The sequence below is a fragment of the Pelmatolapia mariae genome, linkage group LG8, assembly GCF_036321145.2.
Source record: "Pelmatolapia mariae isolate MD_Pm_ZW linkage group LG8, Pm_UMD_F_2, whole genome shotgun sequence".
Classification (NCBI taxonomy): domain Eukaryota; kingdom Metazoa; phylum Chordata; class Actinopteri; order Cichliformes; family Cichlidae; genus Pelmatolapia; species Pelmatolapia mariae.
In genome coordinates, this window is record NC_086234.1 from 3,129,656 (window position 1) to 3,144,441 (window position 14,786).

Below are 14,786 nucleotides of genomic sequence, written 5' to 3' on the forward strand. Positions count from 1 at the left end.
AGGCTGTGCTGAAGGTTAAAGGTGGCCACACCCAATACTGACTTTCAGGTTCATTAGAATTTTAACTGGAATTTATGCTACTGAAGGAAATTTACCCCGCAGTTTGTGACTATTACTATCAATGGCCTGTTCAGTACTACTGATTCTTCCTGTGCATTTCCAGCCACTTTCACCAGTTTTTGATTTAATCAGTAAGAGAACAACAATCATCGTCTCAATATCAAGAAACACACACAAAAAAATCCTAAGAATCACAAATGCCAGCAAATTCCTGGAGGGAGACTCCTGAAACCATCAAAACTGACTCAAAGGAATTCACTTCAATTTTATTTATCTTGCACAAACCACACCAATATCCGCCTCAAGGTGCTTTTAAGGTAAAGACCCTACAATAATACAGAGAAACCCCCAACAATCAAATGACAGCCTTTAAGCAATCACTTGGCGACAGTGGGAAGGAAAAACTTCCTTTTAACAGAAAGAAATGTTTGCCCATAAAAATTAAGTAAACAAACAAACAAACTCAAAGAGTGGGGGGCCCAGGAGGGAACAAAATCACAGCATTTTATTTCTTTCTGTCAGCTGCCACTGCATATAAAGGACAAGACCACAATATAATTAACACATAACACACCAGCATAAATACCAACAACAATGTCCACCACTTACGTAGGTCAGGTCGTTAGAAGTGTAAATCAGGCCTAAGAACTGCAGTTCCATTAATTAATAAATCACTGCACCAATTTCCCATTTTTCTACACCAAAAAATATGAGTAACAAGACTTTTGCGCAGTATTTTAATCAGTAAAAATAAACTGAAATTTTTTTGTGAATGCAAAACTACAACTTAAGGGTTTCAAGGTGAGGCTTTGCTTTTGAAACCTTTTGTGGTTTGTCTACAAACCAGAAAACACAGAATTTTTAAAAAACCTAGACAAGAACATGTTTTTCTGCCAACTTCCAGCTCCAATGTTCTCTGACTCAAAGGACTCAAAGGAATGAGACACCGCGTGGTTCTGCATGATGTGTTCTTGAAAACCGAATGCTAGAACTTGTTTAAGCAGCTTAGATCTGCTTAAACATCTGCTTGCCAAATAATTCCCCCTCATTTTATTTCTTTTGAAAAAAAAGAAAGCCTCCCCCCCACCACACACACACTCTATATGCCCTACATTCACTTTACATTTTACCGCCGCACTTCACAGACACCTTGGCTCAATGATGATGCACCCAACGATTGCACCATTTCAAAAAACACCGTTACGCAATAAAAGCAGGTCACACACACACACACACACACACACACACACACACACACACCTGGAACAGCAGCCAGGTCTCACAGCAAACAGTCATTCGCCAGCAGCTGTAATTCTTCAAGAGAATCAAAATGGGTCTGGAGCCACTTCCAGGACAATTCATGCTGTTTGGTTATTAGCACCCCCGGTTATTTGTGTCACTTCTGCCGTGGCACATAACTCACAATGCTTCACTTTCCCCTCTGAGCAAACAGGAAATTGCTTCACGCTGTAGCATCACATAATATCAGCTTCTGCGGTTTTTGATTCAAGGTTGAGTGGTAGCAAATCTGGAAAGGAGGCCATTTCAGCTACTTCAGCTTATGATTCAGACTTTATTTGACAAATTAAAAATAAAGAGAGAAGATCAAACACACAGAGAACAAGCGAGGCCCCCAGAGGACTACTAAAGGTCCTTAAAGGCCACACACTAAACGACACCGAGCTAAAATCATGTATGTCTGTGGACACAGGTCTTTTTCTGGTTAAGATCTAAATGCCGTTTGTTAGTTTTTTCCCCAAAGTGTTTATGCTGATATCAACTGAGTGTAAAATGTATAAAGTGCTATGATTCCTCCATTACTTCAACTATTTTACTGTCCTTTCGAAGCGTGACGTGAACCGAGAGCTGCAGATGAGTCATTTAGTCTCTTCTTCTCAGCGCTCCAACGATTTCTTCTAACTTTATCAAAACAATTCCACGTGAACGACGCTGTGCAGCTCTGAGGGTTTCCGTGGCTACAACTCAGGTACAGACACAGGTTAGCTATTAGTGTCTGCCAGTTCTACGAAAAACACTCAAGTTATTCTGACTAAATTAACCTAACACGTAAATTAACTTTTTATCGGACATGAGACGATCACCTTCATGACGGCCAACCACAAGCAGTGTTGGAAGCAGGCCTTTCTGAGCGCACTCCAATCCCCTTCTTTTGAACGTGTAAAATGTCACGTCTCAATTAAAGGATCCCAGATAAGCTCTGAGTTTGGCGTTTTTGGAAACCAAGGGTTTGTTTTTCCAGTCATGTGCTGTTTTTACTGCTGACGCTGTTGCAAAATGTTCTAGTGATTAACACACACTTTCAGTTCTTCGGCAGATGGCAGAGCGAGGAGCAGCCTGTACACACACACACACAGTGTGTGTTCTGTAGCCTATGAGAAACTCAAAATGTTGCTCTGAAGCCGTTTGATGATGGAAGCTGATCGCCTTGCATTCCTTTAAAGCCAGGCAGATAAAAATAAGAGTCTGGAGAGGTGACACCTCGGGAAGGTGCAAAGCTGGCAGTTTGCGTACTTTGGCTTTGCGAGGCAGATGGGGCTTGATGTCAGTATGTGTTCCAGCCTGTGTGGGTGTGCGACTGTCTAAAGGGTTTGCAGAGCTGTGTGCATTAAAAACAAAAATTAAGCAGCACAGAGGTACGCTGTGTTTAATCTTTAACCAGGTAAGAACCAGTCAGAAGGACTCTGGGCTCCCACCTGCACGAGCCTCTGAATGTTTGTCTTGAACTAAAAGTTTAAAGATTCCTTCACTAAAGGAAGAAGATTCCTACTCTATGGCATTTGTTTTTGCTGCAGAGCTCTCCGTTACCCTCAATATCGTTTAATAACCCGTGTTCATTAACTGTGGAGCCAGCCATTTTCCCCATCAACAAAGACTTGGTTTATCACCAGTCGACTTCATTAGTTTCCCTTTTTTTATCAGCATAAGTTTAGGACAGAGTTTAGTGTTTGGTTTAGGCTCTCGTCTTTGGCAATAACTTGTCTTCATTTTATTAAAATGCCTTCAAATGCAGCAACTTTGTGAGCTCCAGTAAGTTGGATTCTTTCTACAGCAACGTCACAGAAAGTGACTCTAAACTCGGAGAGCACAACACGTCTGTGACGGGCAGATAAGAGTGGATGTAATCATTAAGAGTCTCTTCTTCTTAGATTCATAGTATCTGAACTTTCCCAGCAGGACAAGTCCTTAAGAAAAAAAAAAAATTGTGTGGCAGATAAAAATTTTTTTCCTCCCAACGGTTTTAAACGATGACGCAGCACCGCTCCTAAACGAACGTGTGTACGGGGTGTAGCGTCTCAGAACACTAAATATGACAAACTAAGCAAATTTTCTCATTAAAGTTCAAAATCAAGCTGCATCTTTAAAAAAAAGAAAGACTTCACTCTGACTCACCCTCACACTGCAGTAGTACAGTACAGTAGTTTGCATTTGTTCAGCTGATTATTAACCACCTGCTGGCGAATTGCTCAGTTTACCCCTTCAGCTTCAGAGCGCCCTTTCAAAAAAGCACAACTGCACCAACACCACCACCTTCTTCCCCCGACTCTGACTCTCTGTAAATGTTGACACAAGAAGCCCAATTTCTGATCGTCTGTGGCAACAGAAGAATCGAGGTCAGCTGAGTGATTCCGCTAAAACATTTTCTCCTGCAAATTGAATTCTGAACTGTATTCTCCTCTGTTCACATCAGAAGGTGCGAGTTTTTGATGGTTTCTATCGTTACCTGTCACATCACCACATCGCAGAAAGCACTTCCTTATCATTAAGTGTGAACACTATGGGGAGAAATTTGACTCAAAAGGTTCGCTAATGCTACGGTATGATCCACAAGCGTAAGCAAAGATTTACAAATATGTGTAGTGATGTGTGTGCAACGTTTGAGGACTCGTAAATGTCTGCGGCTTACGATGCAATTTAACTGCGCGTAGAACCGCTTTAACGTGCCTCAATGCAAACCTGAATAAATACTGATCACTTAAACACAATTTCTGAAGTTCAGCTTCACTAATCAGATTATTTTCTCTTTCTAAGACCTTTCTTTGAACGCAAATGTCTAAAACTAAACGTAGCATCCCAGTCACTCACTCACTAAAGCTTCAATGCGTGTGGACGAATCGCCTGACACGCACAGATCACGTCACATGCTCTCGTGGGGTTTGGACACAAATTTCATGCTGCCAGCTTTGCACAGATCCACAAATGTAAGCTGCTGCTTTATTGGTTTTCTTTGTTTGTTCAAAGAAAGCGGGCAGTCCTTCTAAATAAACAGAACAGCCTGTGACCCTCAACTAGAAACACAGTTAACAATTACAGAAACTACTCATTAGCCTGTGACAGTTAATATATGGTTTAAATAAGCTGCTGCATCCTGAAATGTTCAGGATTAGCCATTAAGCTAACAATAATGTAAGCCTGCTGTTATTACAGAATAGTAAGATTAGCATCAAAGTGCTATTTCCATTACCTGGATTACATCTATATTCAAAAGGTACAGAGATTAGCTGCATATACTTACTGTGGAGCACGATCCACAGTAATGTACAACCATTACACTCCCTCTATCTCGAGCTGTGCACTGACCCAGCAGAAGAACAACCAGCACGTAGCAGCAGCTTATTTAAATAATGTTTTAACCTTTACAGCCGGGGTAGGCAACTCCAGGCCTTGAGAGCCGGTGTCCTGCAGGTTTTGGATCTCACTTTGGGTCAACACACCTGAATCAAATGATTAGTTCATTACCAGGCCTCTGGAGAACTTCAAGACATGTTGAGGAGGTCATTTAGCCATTTAAATCAGCTGTGTTTGATCAAGGACACATCTAAAACCTGCAGGACACCAGCACTCGAGGCCTGGAGTTGCCTATCCCTGCTTTATAGGCTCCTGCAGAGGTCCCAGTTTCACACTGGGACGTAAGGAAAGCCTACATTTGTGCATCTGTGCACCACGAGGACATGTGAGGTGATCTGTGTGTATCGGGCCATTCGTGCACTCGTATTAGGTTTAATAAGTGAGCGAGATGGATGTTATATGAAGTTTTAGACAGTTGTTTCCACAGAAAGCTTTTTGTAAAAGAAAAATTTGTTTGGTGAAACCAAACTTAATATATCGTGTTTAAATGACCAGTAATTATTCAGGTTTGCATGTACACATATGTAAACTAGTCCTGCATGTGGTCAGATTGTTTTGTATTTGCGTTGAAGAAGGTAATCATCTGGGAGTCTCCCAATGCTGCTGAGGATCAGACGACATGGACATAAAAAAGGAGAGCATTCGGGGAAGAGCGGGAAAACAAATCACAGAACTTCCTGCAATTTCTAGAAATGTTTCTGTAACTCGAGTCCAGCTATGAGTTGTATGCTGGCGGCGAATATCTGTGGGTATATGAGGCAAAACCTCACTTCAGCGCACTCTTAAATGTAATTTATGGTTCCACAAATGTGTCTGTCTGCGTACACGTTTCCATTTGTATACTGAGCGGAGAGACATTTTTAACTATCGCACTCGCTCCTGTGTAGTTCTCACTGCACATCGCTGGATAAGGAGTATGTATGCATCTAGCAACCCGCTGATTGGTTGACATATGGGCCAAAACAGGGAACAGAGCGACGGCAGAAACGGCAGAGTCCGTGGGAAAAACTTTGAAGATCAAAAATGCAGCCTGAAAAGCAGATGGTGGTTGCAGTGGACGCTTTTCATTGTTTTTAACACTCTTCTTCACCTCAGCTCGTTGCATGTTATAACTTTCCTCTTCTTCACAGCTGACTGATGGACCAACGGCAACACAAGCAAGTGTAGCTTACAGACCTGTGTAGAACAACCTCAATCGACAACAACTTTCTCTGCAGGTAGACGGACCATCCACAGACCGCCAGTGGACTGCGAAGACGCTAACCCCACTGAACCATAATTCTACTCCAGAGGGTGAAGAGCTCAGAGTAGAGCTGCTGCTCTTCCATGAGGCTGATAAAGCAGTTCGGGAATCGGACAGGATGCCTCCTGGATGAGGTGTTTCAGTGACATCTTAGCTGAAGGAGACCTGAGAGAGGTGTGTGCCTCTGCTCATATTAAATCCTTGTTAAATACAACCACACTAATGTTATGTAGGTCCCATAAGACATTATTAGAGTTTGAAAGGAGGAAAGTGATGAGGGTTAGACATTTGCCTTCAAGAACAGGAAAGTAATCAGCCTGCAACCAACCTTGCTGGAGTCTGTTTAAAAACCACAATGCCCCTCATCTTACCACTTCAAACACAACGGTGGCACATTCAGCGTACCTGTGGTGTAATAAAGCCAGCAAAATGTGCTTGTTACTCACAATCTTTACAGCCCTTTGTAAGCTGACAAGCTTAAATGTACTTTTTCTGATTCACAGCCACGTGCTATTGATTTGTTTAACTGTACAAGAATACCACTCTGAAAGAAGCAGTCGTCAGCCCCTTATTTTACAAAAAAGAACCATTTTATCAATGACATTTTCATATTTATCGAGTCAACATCTGCAGCCTTTGTATGCAGATAAACCCTGCCATAAACATGTGTATTAACTTTAGTGTCATGTTAGCTTCGCGTCAGTGTGGCTCAGTGTACCATCAGTGTGAAAACAGCCCTCTGAGCCATCTGAGGTGCTCGCTGGGGCAAAGCTCGCTGTGAGGAGCGAGCTCGCATCTCTGGCAGGCGGCCAGAAGCAGTCACAGAAAGCTGAAAGCGAATCAAGCTGACAGGGAACGGCTGAGAGGGGGTACAAACGGGGAAACTGATTTCTCTGTGTCTGAAATGATATCACTGCCAACTGAAAGGGAAGCAGCTGGAAGAAAATAACGAACATTAATAGACTTTTCTTCCAAGTTTAAATGACTTCACCCTGATGTGCTTGACACGCGATGCAAGACACCCGTGTCCTGAGCTTACTAGCTGGCTCATTTAAACTAGCACCGCTGTGAATGTCACCTCTCTGGCGTTACACTGACACACAGCAGATTTAACTTTCAGGAAAATCTTAACAAACTGTGTATTACCTGTGCTGGCACTGCTGCTGTTGAAGAACCGAAGGGTGTCGTCCATCGCCCTCGGCTGGGTCTTAGATGCTCCCTGGAAGCTGGACCTGCTCCCTGTATCCGGGGACACCCCAGGTCGTTCTGCCTGGGGCGGCTCTGCTGAGGCTGGCTTGGCGGGAGACGACTTGCTCCCGCTCCGGGACGACACGGGCTTGGATTCCTCGTCACTGTCAAACCCAAACGGGTCATCCAAACCGTCCCCGCATGGACGGGGCCTCTTATACACCTCCAGGACTGAGTCATTCTTGGGAGCACCAGCACGCTTCGAGCCCACCTTGGCCTTGTAGGTGGTGTCACCCCATTTGGTGCTCAGGGTGCCTCTCTTGGTGGAGAGAACTTCGTCAAACTTGGACGTGCCCTCACCACCCTTGCGGCTGTAGGTTTTACCAAATCTAGATGTCATTGTTGCATCTGGGTCATATTCTCTGAAAGAGGAGGACCAAGGAGTAGAAAGAGAGGGCATCTTAGGCGAGACAAACATGTATGTGATTCTCTAAATATAATTTCTGGTTTACAACTTGATCCGGAGCCGCCAAGAGAAATACACACAGAATCAATCAACATCTGTAAAATGCAGCTCTGCTTTTTTAATTTTATTTACAGGCAAACTGACAATTCACAAAAAACATATTTTTTGAAAAAGAAAGTCGTTTATTCTTAGGTTAATACAGGGCAGAAGTGCCAGCTAACAGCCGGAGTACTTCTCAGCCAGCTGGTTATACAAAACAAGGCTACCATTAGCTTAGCACCATGCTAACCGTGCTCATTTGCAGCTTTCTGCACAGGTTGGTCGCTAGCATAAAAATTAATGAAAACATAACAAATTTTACAAGTGGATATCACGCAGAACAGACTGGGTATCCATTTAAATGCGTGGTGAGAGCTCTTCTAGATCCCTGAAGTTGGTATTCAAGCAAGTCGAGTGTCAGCCGTTAGCATAAGCAGTAAGCTCAACACAGAGAGCGGAGTTAGCTCGAGGCTAATGGCTAACAATAACTAAAAACTGACATGGCGTTACGTCGAAACTCCAAAAGAAAAACTCCGAGAATATCCTGCATTAAAACTGGCGCTGTCTGTTTTCTGGTATTTTCACTTACTTGGTGAGCTAAAGGGCCGATCCGCACAAAACACGCTCCAGCCGCAGGACGGCCGTTAAACGGGCACAGGAGAGCCGGGCCTGCTTCCCCGATTCAAGCAGCCCTGCACAGTATAAACAAGGCCGAGCGGACGCCGTTAGAGGCCGATCGGTGAGTTTGAAACCGAATGTGACAAACCACAGATCAAGGCTGTTGAGAAAAGGCGCGGTTTAAAGACCCATCTAATGAAATCAGCTCCGCTTTCGAGTTAAATCTCACTCGATTGTCTCCTCCGGGCAGCGACGAAGGCTTCCATTGGACTCCCCCGCGGTGTCAAGCTAGCCGCGAAAACACTGTAACCGGAAGTCATGCGGCCGACATTTCAAAGTAAAAGCGTAAAATTGGTGCATGTGAACGTAATTTCCTTTAAAAGTAACTGATCTGAACGCTTTTGTAAAGACGGAGCAATTCGAAAATGTGGATTTAATGGTGAACTATTCGTCTACATATTATTCACTGTGACGCGGATTTATTATTTTGCTAAGTTTCTGTAAAAGCGAAGTTTTTTGTTCAATTTTACATTTTCTACATTAAGCGGAACTGCTTTACGTCACGTTTCAAACTTCACACAAGTGGCTTCATTAATCTTATCGTTTCAAATGCTGCGTTCAGGTAAACTCGCAAAATTCCCTCTTGTAGACACTAAATGCGACACAAATAATTGTAGAGGCTTTTAAAGTCTGCAAAGTAAAAAAAATCCAAACGAGTTCAAGAATCACCAAGTTAATAATTTAAACCAATCTAGTGAATTACTAACGTATTGTTAGTAACTTATTGTTAATAATTCACTGAAAATGCAAAACTACTCTACTTTTTATTTACTTGGTAGTCACAGTTTAAAAAAGAAAAACCAGAGTGATTGACAAAGCAATCGTCCACTGTTCACCAGGCTGTTCATCAGCTTTTAAATAAAAAGCAACAGAATCAATGCAAAAATACTCAAGTTCATTAGTGCACCTTGTTTACCCGTTCATATAAATAATACACAAACCAGCATCAAACAACCAGCAGTGTTCATTGTTGCCTTCTGTAAACAGATCCCTACTATGATTTATACAGGCCTTATAAATATTTTCATTGTTCATTTAAGGTACAACATTTGGCAAGATTACATTTAAAGTCAAAATCATTTGTTGTGCAGCACAAATAGTTCCTCTGTTGTGTGTTTCATGCAACAGCTGTAACCCAAACTGACCCAGTTCTGGATGGAAATATTCAATATCCTCTGCTGTGTCCCGTGGTGCAATCCCACATGAGAGAGCGGTATCGATCAACCAGACTGAGGCCACGGCAGTCTCCGCGTTACTTGTTAGAGGCTTGAAACTCGTTAGCTGGAGGAAAACAATGCCACTGTCACACCTGTGCTGGGTGGAGGGGGTAATGTCCTGTCTCAAAATGGAAAAGCTACACTGTGTGACAATTTGTCCACTGTTTCAAAGATGAGCTTCCCCTTATCGATAAAATATAACACACTCTTCTCTTCTCTCTTAAATCCACCAAACACAATAGAAAGAATAACATCTCAGAACATGAAGCAGCATCTTTGTTTTTGTATTCTGGACTGTTGAGTGCTACTTTGATTATGTGATATGCCCTGAAAATCAAAAAGATTACATAAGATTAATGGTAGCATAAAAAGAAACATTAAGATGATGAAAAAACTGAACACTAGATGGTAGTTATACTTCATATAATTGTGTCAAAATCCATAATCATGATGGTGATGAGTGTCTTTTTGAGGAACAGACAGAACGATGACAAATAAAAGGGTCTTAAGAAGATTCGCTGTTTCTGGTCCCCCATTTGGTGCTTTGACGATCAAGGTCACAGCATATGATCACTGAGCTCTTTATGAACTGTATTGTCATCCTGGAAGAGACCCCTCCCATCATGATAGGATGCTTTATCAAAGATTAAAAATAATCACTTCAAACAACCTTGCATTGATTTGTAATGAGCATTTCCTCTGTGGTGACCCAAAACATGGGAATATAGGATTTTCAGTCCAACTGTGTAGTTGTCACAGAATATGCACGGAGAAGCCTTTTGTGTGCTCTCTTTTTGTTTTTCCAAAATTAATGAAGTTCACTAGATGTTTGCGTCACAACTTCACCTGTTGGTGCATGGAGCACAAAGTCTGAAGAGTATAAAGTTCCAGCGACACTGGAAGTGCACTAAACAAATCCTTTACTTACTCGTTTCATCAATACTTTAAACTACGAGTGCTGCTTCTGCTTTAACCTCTTCAAGTTACTGGAACTTCCTTGGAGAATATCAGGGCCATCATCAGTATACGGTTATTGTTGAAAGGTTTCAGCTCCTTTTGAAGGCTGTCGCACTTGGTGCTGTGTTGCGTCAGGAGTGTTTCCACAGAGGGTGTCACCGGCTCACCTGGAAATATAATTTGTGCCCATACCACCCACACCCATGCTACTGGGCTACTGTTAATCTTACAGTGTACAACACCACTGAATAGTAGCGTGGAATTTAACTCAGTACTTTTAGGCCTCAATCACACAGGCCTAGAGACCCGCTAGCAACCTCTGGTTGCTAGGGAAAAATCTGTATTCTCCGACCATTTGGAGAGTGATGGTAAATGGTAAATGGCCTGTATTTGTATAGCGCTTTACCTAGTCCCTAAGGACCCCAAAGCGCTTTACACTAGTCATTCACCCATTCACACACACATTCACACTTGTTAAGCAATTACAATCTCTCAAAGTGAAGAAACGTTCCTTAATTAATACCTTTGTATGATTCTTGTTTTAGTTTTCCTTATTTTCTAATGTTTTCACCTGTACCAATTTCACCTGGTTGCTAGAGCCTTCTGGCTGTCACCAGGTGAAATTGGTAGCAGACAGTTCTGCAACAGAACTCTCTGTGTTATTGCTGCGGTCGCTGGCAGCCTGCTGCTGTTAACTAGAGTTTGCATTAAGGACACAAAAACTTCACACTTACTCTCCGAGCTTTAGTAAAACGTTAGTAAAAGTGTGAGAGTTGGCAAATGCCTGCAGAACATTTGGCCTTCTCTATGGAAACTACTGGTTACTGCGGCAACCTGCTATGATCAAACAATTTAGAGGAGATCCTGGTGCAGCTCCATGCACTTCTTTAAAAACAGTTTCGTGCTAGCAAAGTTTGTGAGCCACTCATGGACAACCCAGGGGCTCACTGACTTTAGGCCTGTGTGACGGGAAACTTATTTAAATACTATTTACTATTTCATTCTACTTACAACCATTATATTCTACACTTAAAGCTTAAGCTAATTCTTATTTTTCACATTTTAAAATATAAATCTATTAAATTATTGTGCTGTGTTGTGGGGGATAAAGCTTCACAGTCGTATAGACGTTGGTAAAATCATCTGCTGCTTAAACTTTTGTACTACTATTACTTTTGCTTAGGTAAAGAGTCATTGTAAAACAGTTATTGACTACACTTCTTATCATCTGCACGAGTCTGTTTTCTGCTCCAGTTTTGGTCACTGAACAATCCTGGAAACACTCCTGGTAGCAAACTACGATAAGTCAACTAAGGTAGCACAGTGTATATTTGCATTTCAGCTTGCCAGCATGTGCAAACTGAAATGCAGCAGTATTTACACAGTAACAATGCGCCCTGACAAGGCTTTATGAAACCATTTCGGGCTATGAGCACGTTGACGAAGGATGCCAGATTTGTGTAATCGTGACTGTGCCTCGATCTGTCCTGTTTCTAATCTGTGATCTAAAGCTGTGCTCTTACATGGTAAAAGCCCAGCTAGCCGTAACTTCACTCCTCCTGATCTGTCAGCTTTCTCACACACACTTTTACAGGCACTATTTTCAGAAGCTGTGGGTTCCTGGTGCAAAGATAGGGGCACAGTTTTTCAGTGAATGTGTGTGTGAAAGTGTGCATGTGTGTGTTTGTATCAGGCTCCAAAAAAGACAGCTTCCCTTCGTCCCAGTCCAGATGAACTCTGACCTTCTTGACCTTCTCTGTGATGGAGAGAGCGATGTATTTGTTGGTTGGGGAGTACGCTCTGTATCCGGCATGGCTGCATTCTACGCTCCACACTGTGGAGCCCACAAATTCTCTCCTGCACATAGACTCTGCTATCACCCCAACCTCCCAGTCCTTGTTGTCTCCAACCTCCACGTCCCAGCTGTGAGTTCCCGAGTTAAAGCCCTCAGAGCCCAGGACAGAATCCCAGAATTCAAACCTCTCTGGGTTTTCTGGAAGGAGCCTTCTCTTTCCGTGCCTCACGCCAGTCAGATCTTCAGACAGAATGAGCTCTGGATTGGCTGAATTTGGATCCAGAATCACAGGACTGTAGGAGACCATGTCTGTCATCTTATTCCAGATGTTGAAGGTCAGGTTGCCCAGGTGTTTGGCCACATCTATCAATGCTCCTGAGCCCAGCTGTGGATCATCCAGCTGGGGGTGCTGCTGGACTCTTTCCACCACAGCCTTGTAGGTCCTCAGGAAGGATGGATCTCCAGCTCTGAGGTGCTCCTCTGTGGCTCTGACTGTGTCTGAAAGAGCCGCCATCTCCCTGCACAGAGCCTCCATCTTCTCCTTCATCACTTGGCTCTTCTGCGCCTCTTCCTCCCGCAGAGCTAACATCCGTTCCTCCTCTTCCTCCTCTAGGAACTGGTGAAGCTTCTTAAACTGCTCCTTAAGCCTCCTTTCTATCTGCAGAGCCTGCACTTTAATGTGCTCCGCTGTTTGATGTAAGTTCACTTTAACTTCATTAAAAAGCTTCAGCTTGTGCTGCAGAGGGTTCAGGAACGTGTGAAGCTCCTCTCTGTGTTCCTGTGCAACTTCATCAATGGGTCTGAACTGATGGTCGGCGTGGATTTTTGCATCCCGACAGATGATACACACGGGCTGCTCATGGTCCAGACAGAAGAGTTTGAGCTTTTCAGAGTGCAAACTGCAGAGACTGTCAGGCCCCGATGAAGCTCTCTGACTCTGCAAAAATCCCTCACAGAGGTTCTTCAGTGCCCGGTTACAAGGTGGATCACTCCACTCGCACACTGTCCGACAAACCAGGCACTCTTTGATTTGCTTCTCTTTCCACCAGCTCTGCAGACAGGCTTTACAGAAACTGTGGCTACACAAGAGGAGGACGGGATCTTTAAAAATGTCATGACAGGCAGGGCAGCATAAATCCTCCTCTGAACGGAAAGCCATTTTCCCCTCAGCGACAAAGACACCTGGCAGGGACGGACAACAGGGAGGAGGCAGTGCCAAAACCTTCCCAACAAGTCTTCGGCAAAATCTTTCCTTCAAGCGTTCTTTTTCAATTTGTAAAATCCCAGTGCTCCCAGTATTCTTGCTGCTGCTCAGCGCGTCAGTGTAAAGGTGACGCTTTCCTTCCCTTTACTGTCAAGAAGTCGTGTTTCCTGATAGTCGTGTTTGTCAGGTGAGCCAGAGTGGGTGGAGCTCTGTCAAATAGCTGTAACACTCCAGAGACTTCTCTCACACCGCTCTCTGGAAACTGCAGGTGCTTGCATCTTCCACATGCTCTTAGCTTTCAGTCATGCACAGACACCAGCGGCATGTGTGAGCATGCTGTAGATCTGTTAGATCTACAGCATCTCCTGGATGAGAGAGTGGACTGATAAGTTCAGCTTCCTCCATAAACACAGATATCTGCTAATCAGTGCAAAGTAACAGAGTAATAAATAAGAAAAGTGTACTCTCTAAAACTGGAAGCTTCTGTACGCCACAGAATTCCTTTAAAGAAATGCTCCAAGGGGCACAAGCACATTGGAGAGGTCCAAGCTGTATCAGAACACCTGTCAGTCAAAGAGACCACGCACTTAACTCCAGTATCCAGGTGAACCTGCAGAAAGAAACTATTCAGGCTTTAAATATGTTTGTTTCAGCTGTAAATCTCCAAAGGTTGATTCTGTTCATCTGGACGTAGCGCTACGTCCAGATGAACAGAATCAACCTTTTGGGATCTACTTACCTGGATGGTGGAGAATGCATCAAGACGTTTTAGCTGTAAAGTTTTCATCTCAATAAGTGTAAGCAAACTCTTTTTTGGTTAGTTTGCCACAAAAATCACTTTTATTGAACTTAAATTCACAATGATTTCCTATTTTTCTGCCTGGCTGTCTTTGCCTCACCTGCTGCATGTCAGTGGGGCTCAGCACACAGTTTGAGGAGCATTGTCTCAAAAGCAGTTCCAGATATTTATTTTGTCCATCTCACAGCGCACCCCCTGGTGTCATTTCACTAAATTACAGTACAGTGGCATTTCTAAGAAGAGAGCATGCTGTCTGCAGACACGCTCTGCTGCTCTGATATCTGACATGGTTTGTTTTGCTTGAAAAAAGTAAAATTATGGGAGCTGAAGATGCTTCCCTGTGGTTGCTGCATGTGCAGAGACACGTGGCAGATGTTAAAGTGGAAAGTGTTTCAGCTTGAACACAAAGCTTGCAGGTATGCTGACTCAACTTCACTTCAAAAGGAAGAAGGTGTGGAGGAGGCAAAAAACTGGGCTATCCGGTATGTTCTAA

At 43.2% G+C, this 14,786-nt stretch overlaps 2 protein-coding genes across 2 annotated transcripts in view; both read right to left on the minus strand.

Moving 5' to 3' along the window:
* LOC134633578 (wings apart-like protein homolog) overlaps nt 1-8,544 on the minus strand; it is a 33,894-nt gene extending 25,350 nt beyond the window's left edge. Inside the window, exons 1-2 of the mRNA XM_063482438.1 lie at nt 8,233-8,544; nt 7,097-7,560 (exon numbers count right to left, since the gene is read on the minus strand). Coding sequence (XP_063338508.1) covers nt 7,097-7,538 — 442 coding nt within the window. The 5' untranslated portion in view covers nt 7,539-7,560; nt 8,233-8,544. The remainder of the gene's footprint in view (nt 1-7,096; nt 7,561-8,232) is intronic.
* A 3,501-nt stretch (nt 8,545-12,045) lies between these two features.
* On the minus strand, nt 12,046-13,449 carry LOC135933532 (nuclear factor 7, ovary-like). Its single transcript, XM_065471618.1, has one exon. It carries the CDS (start codon nt 13,447-13,449, stop codon nt 12,046-12,048), a length of 1,404 nt encoding a protein of 467 aa, XP_065327690.1.
* Between the last annotated feature and the right edge of the window lie 1,337 nt (nt 13,450-14,786).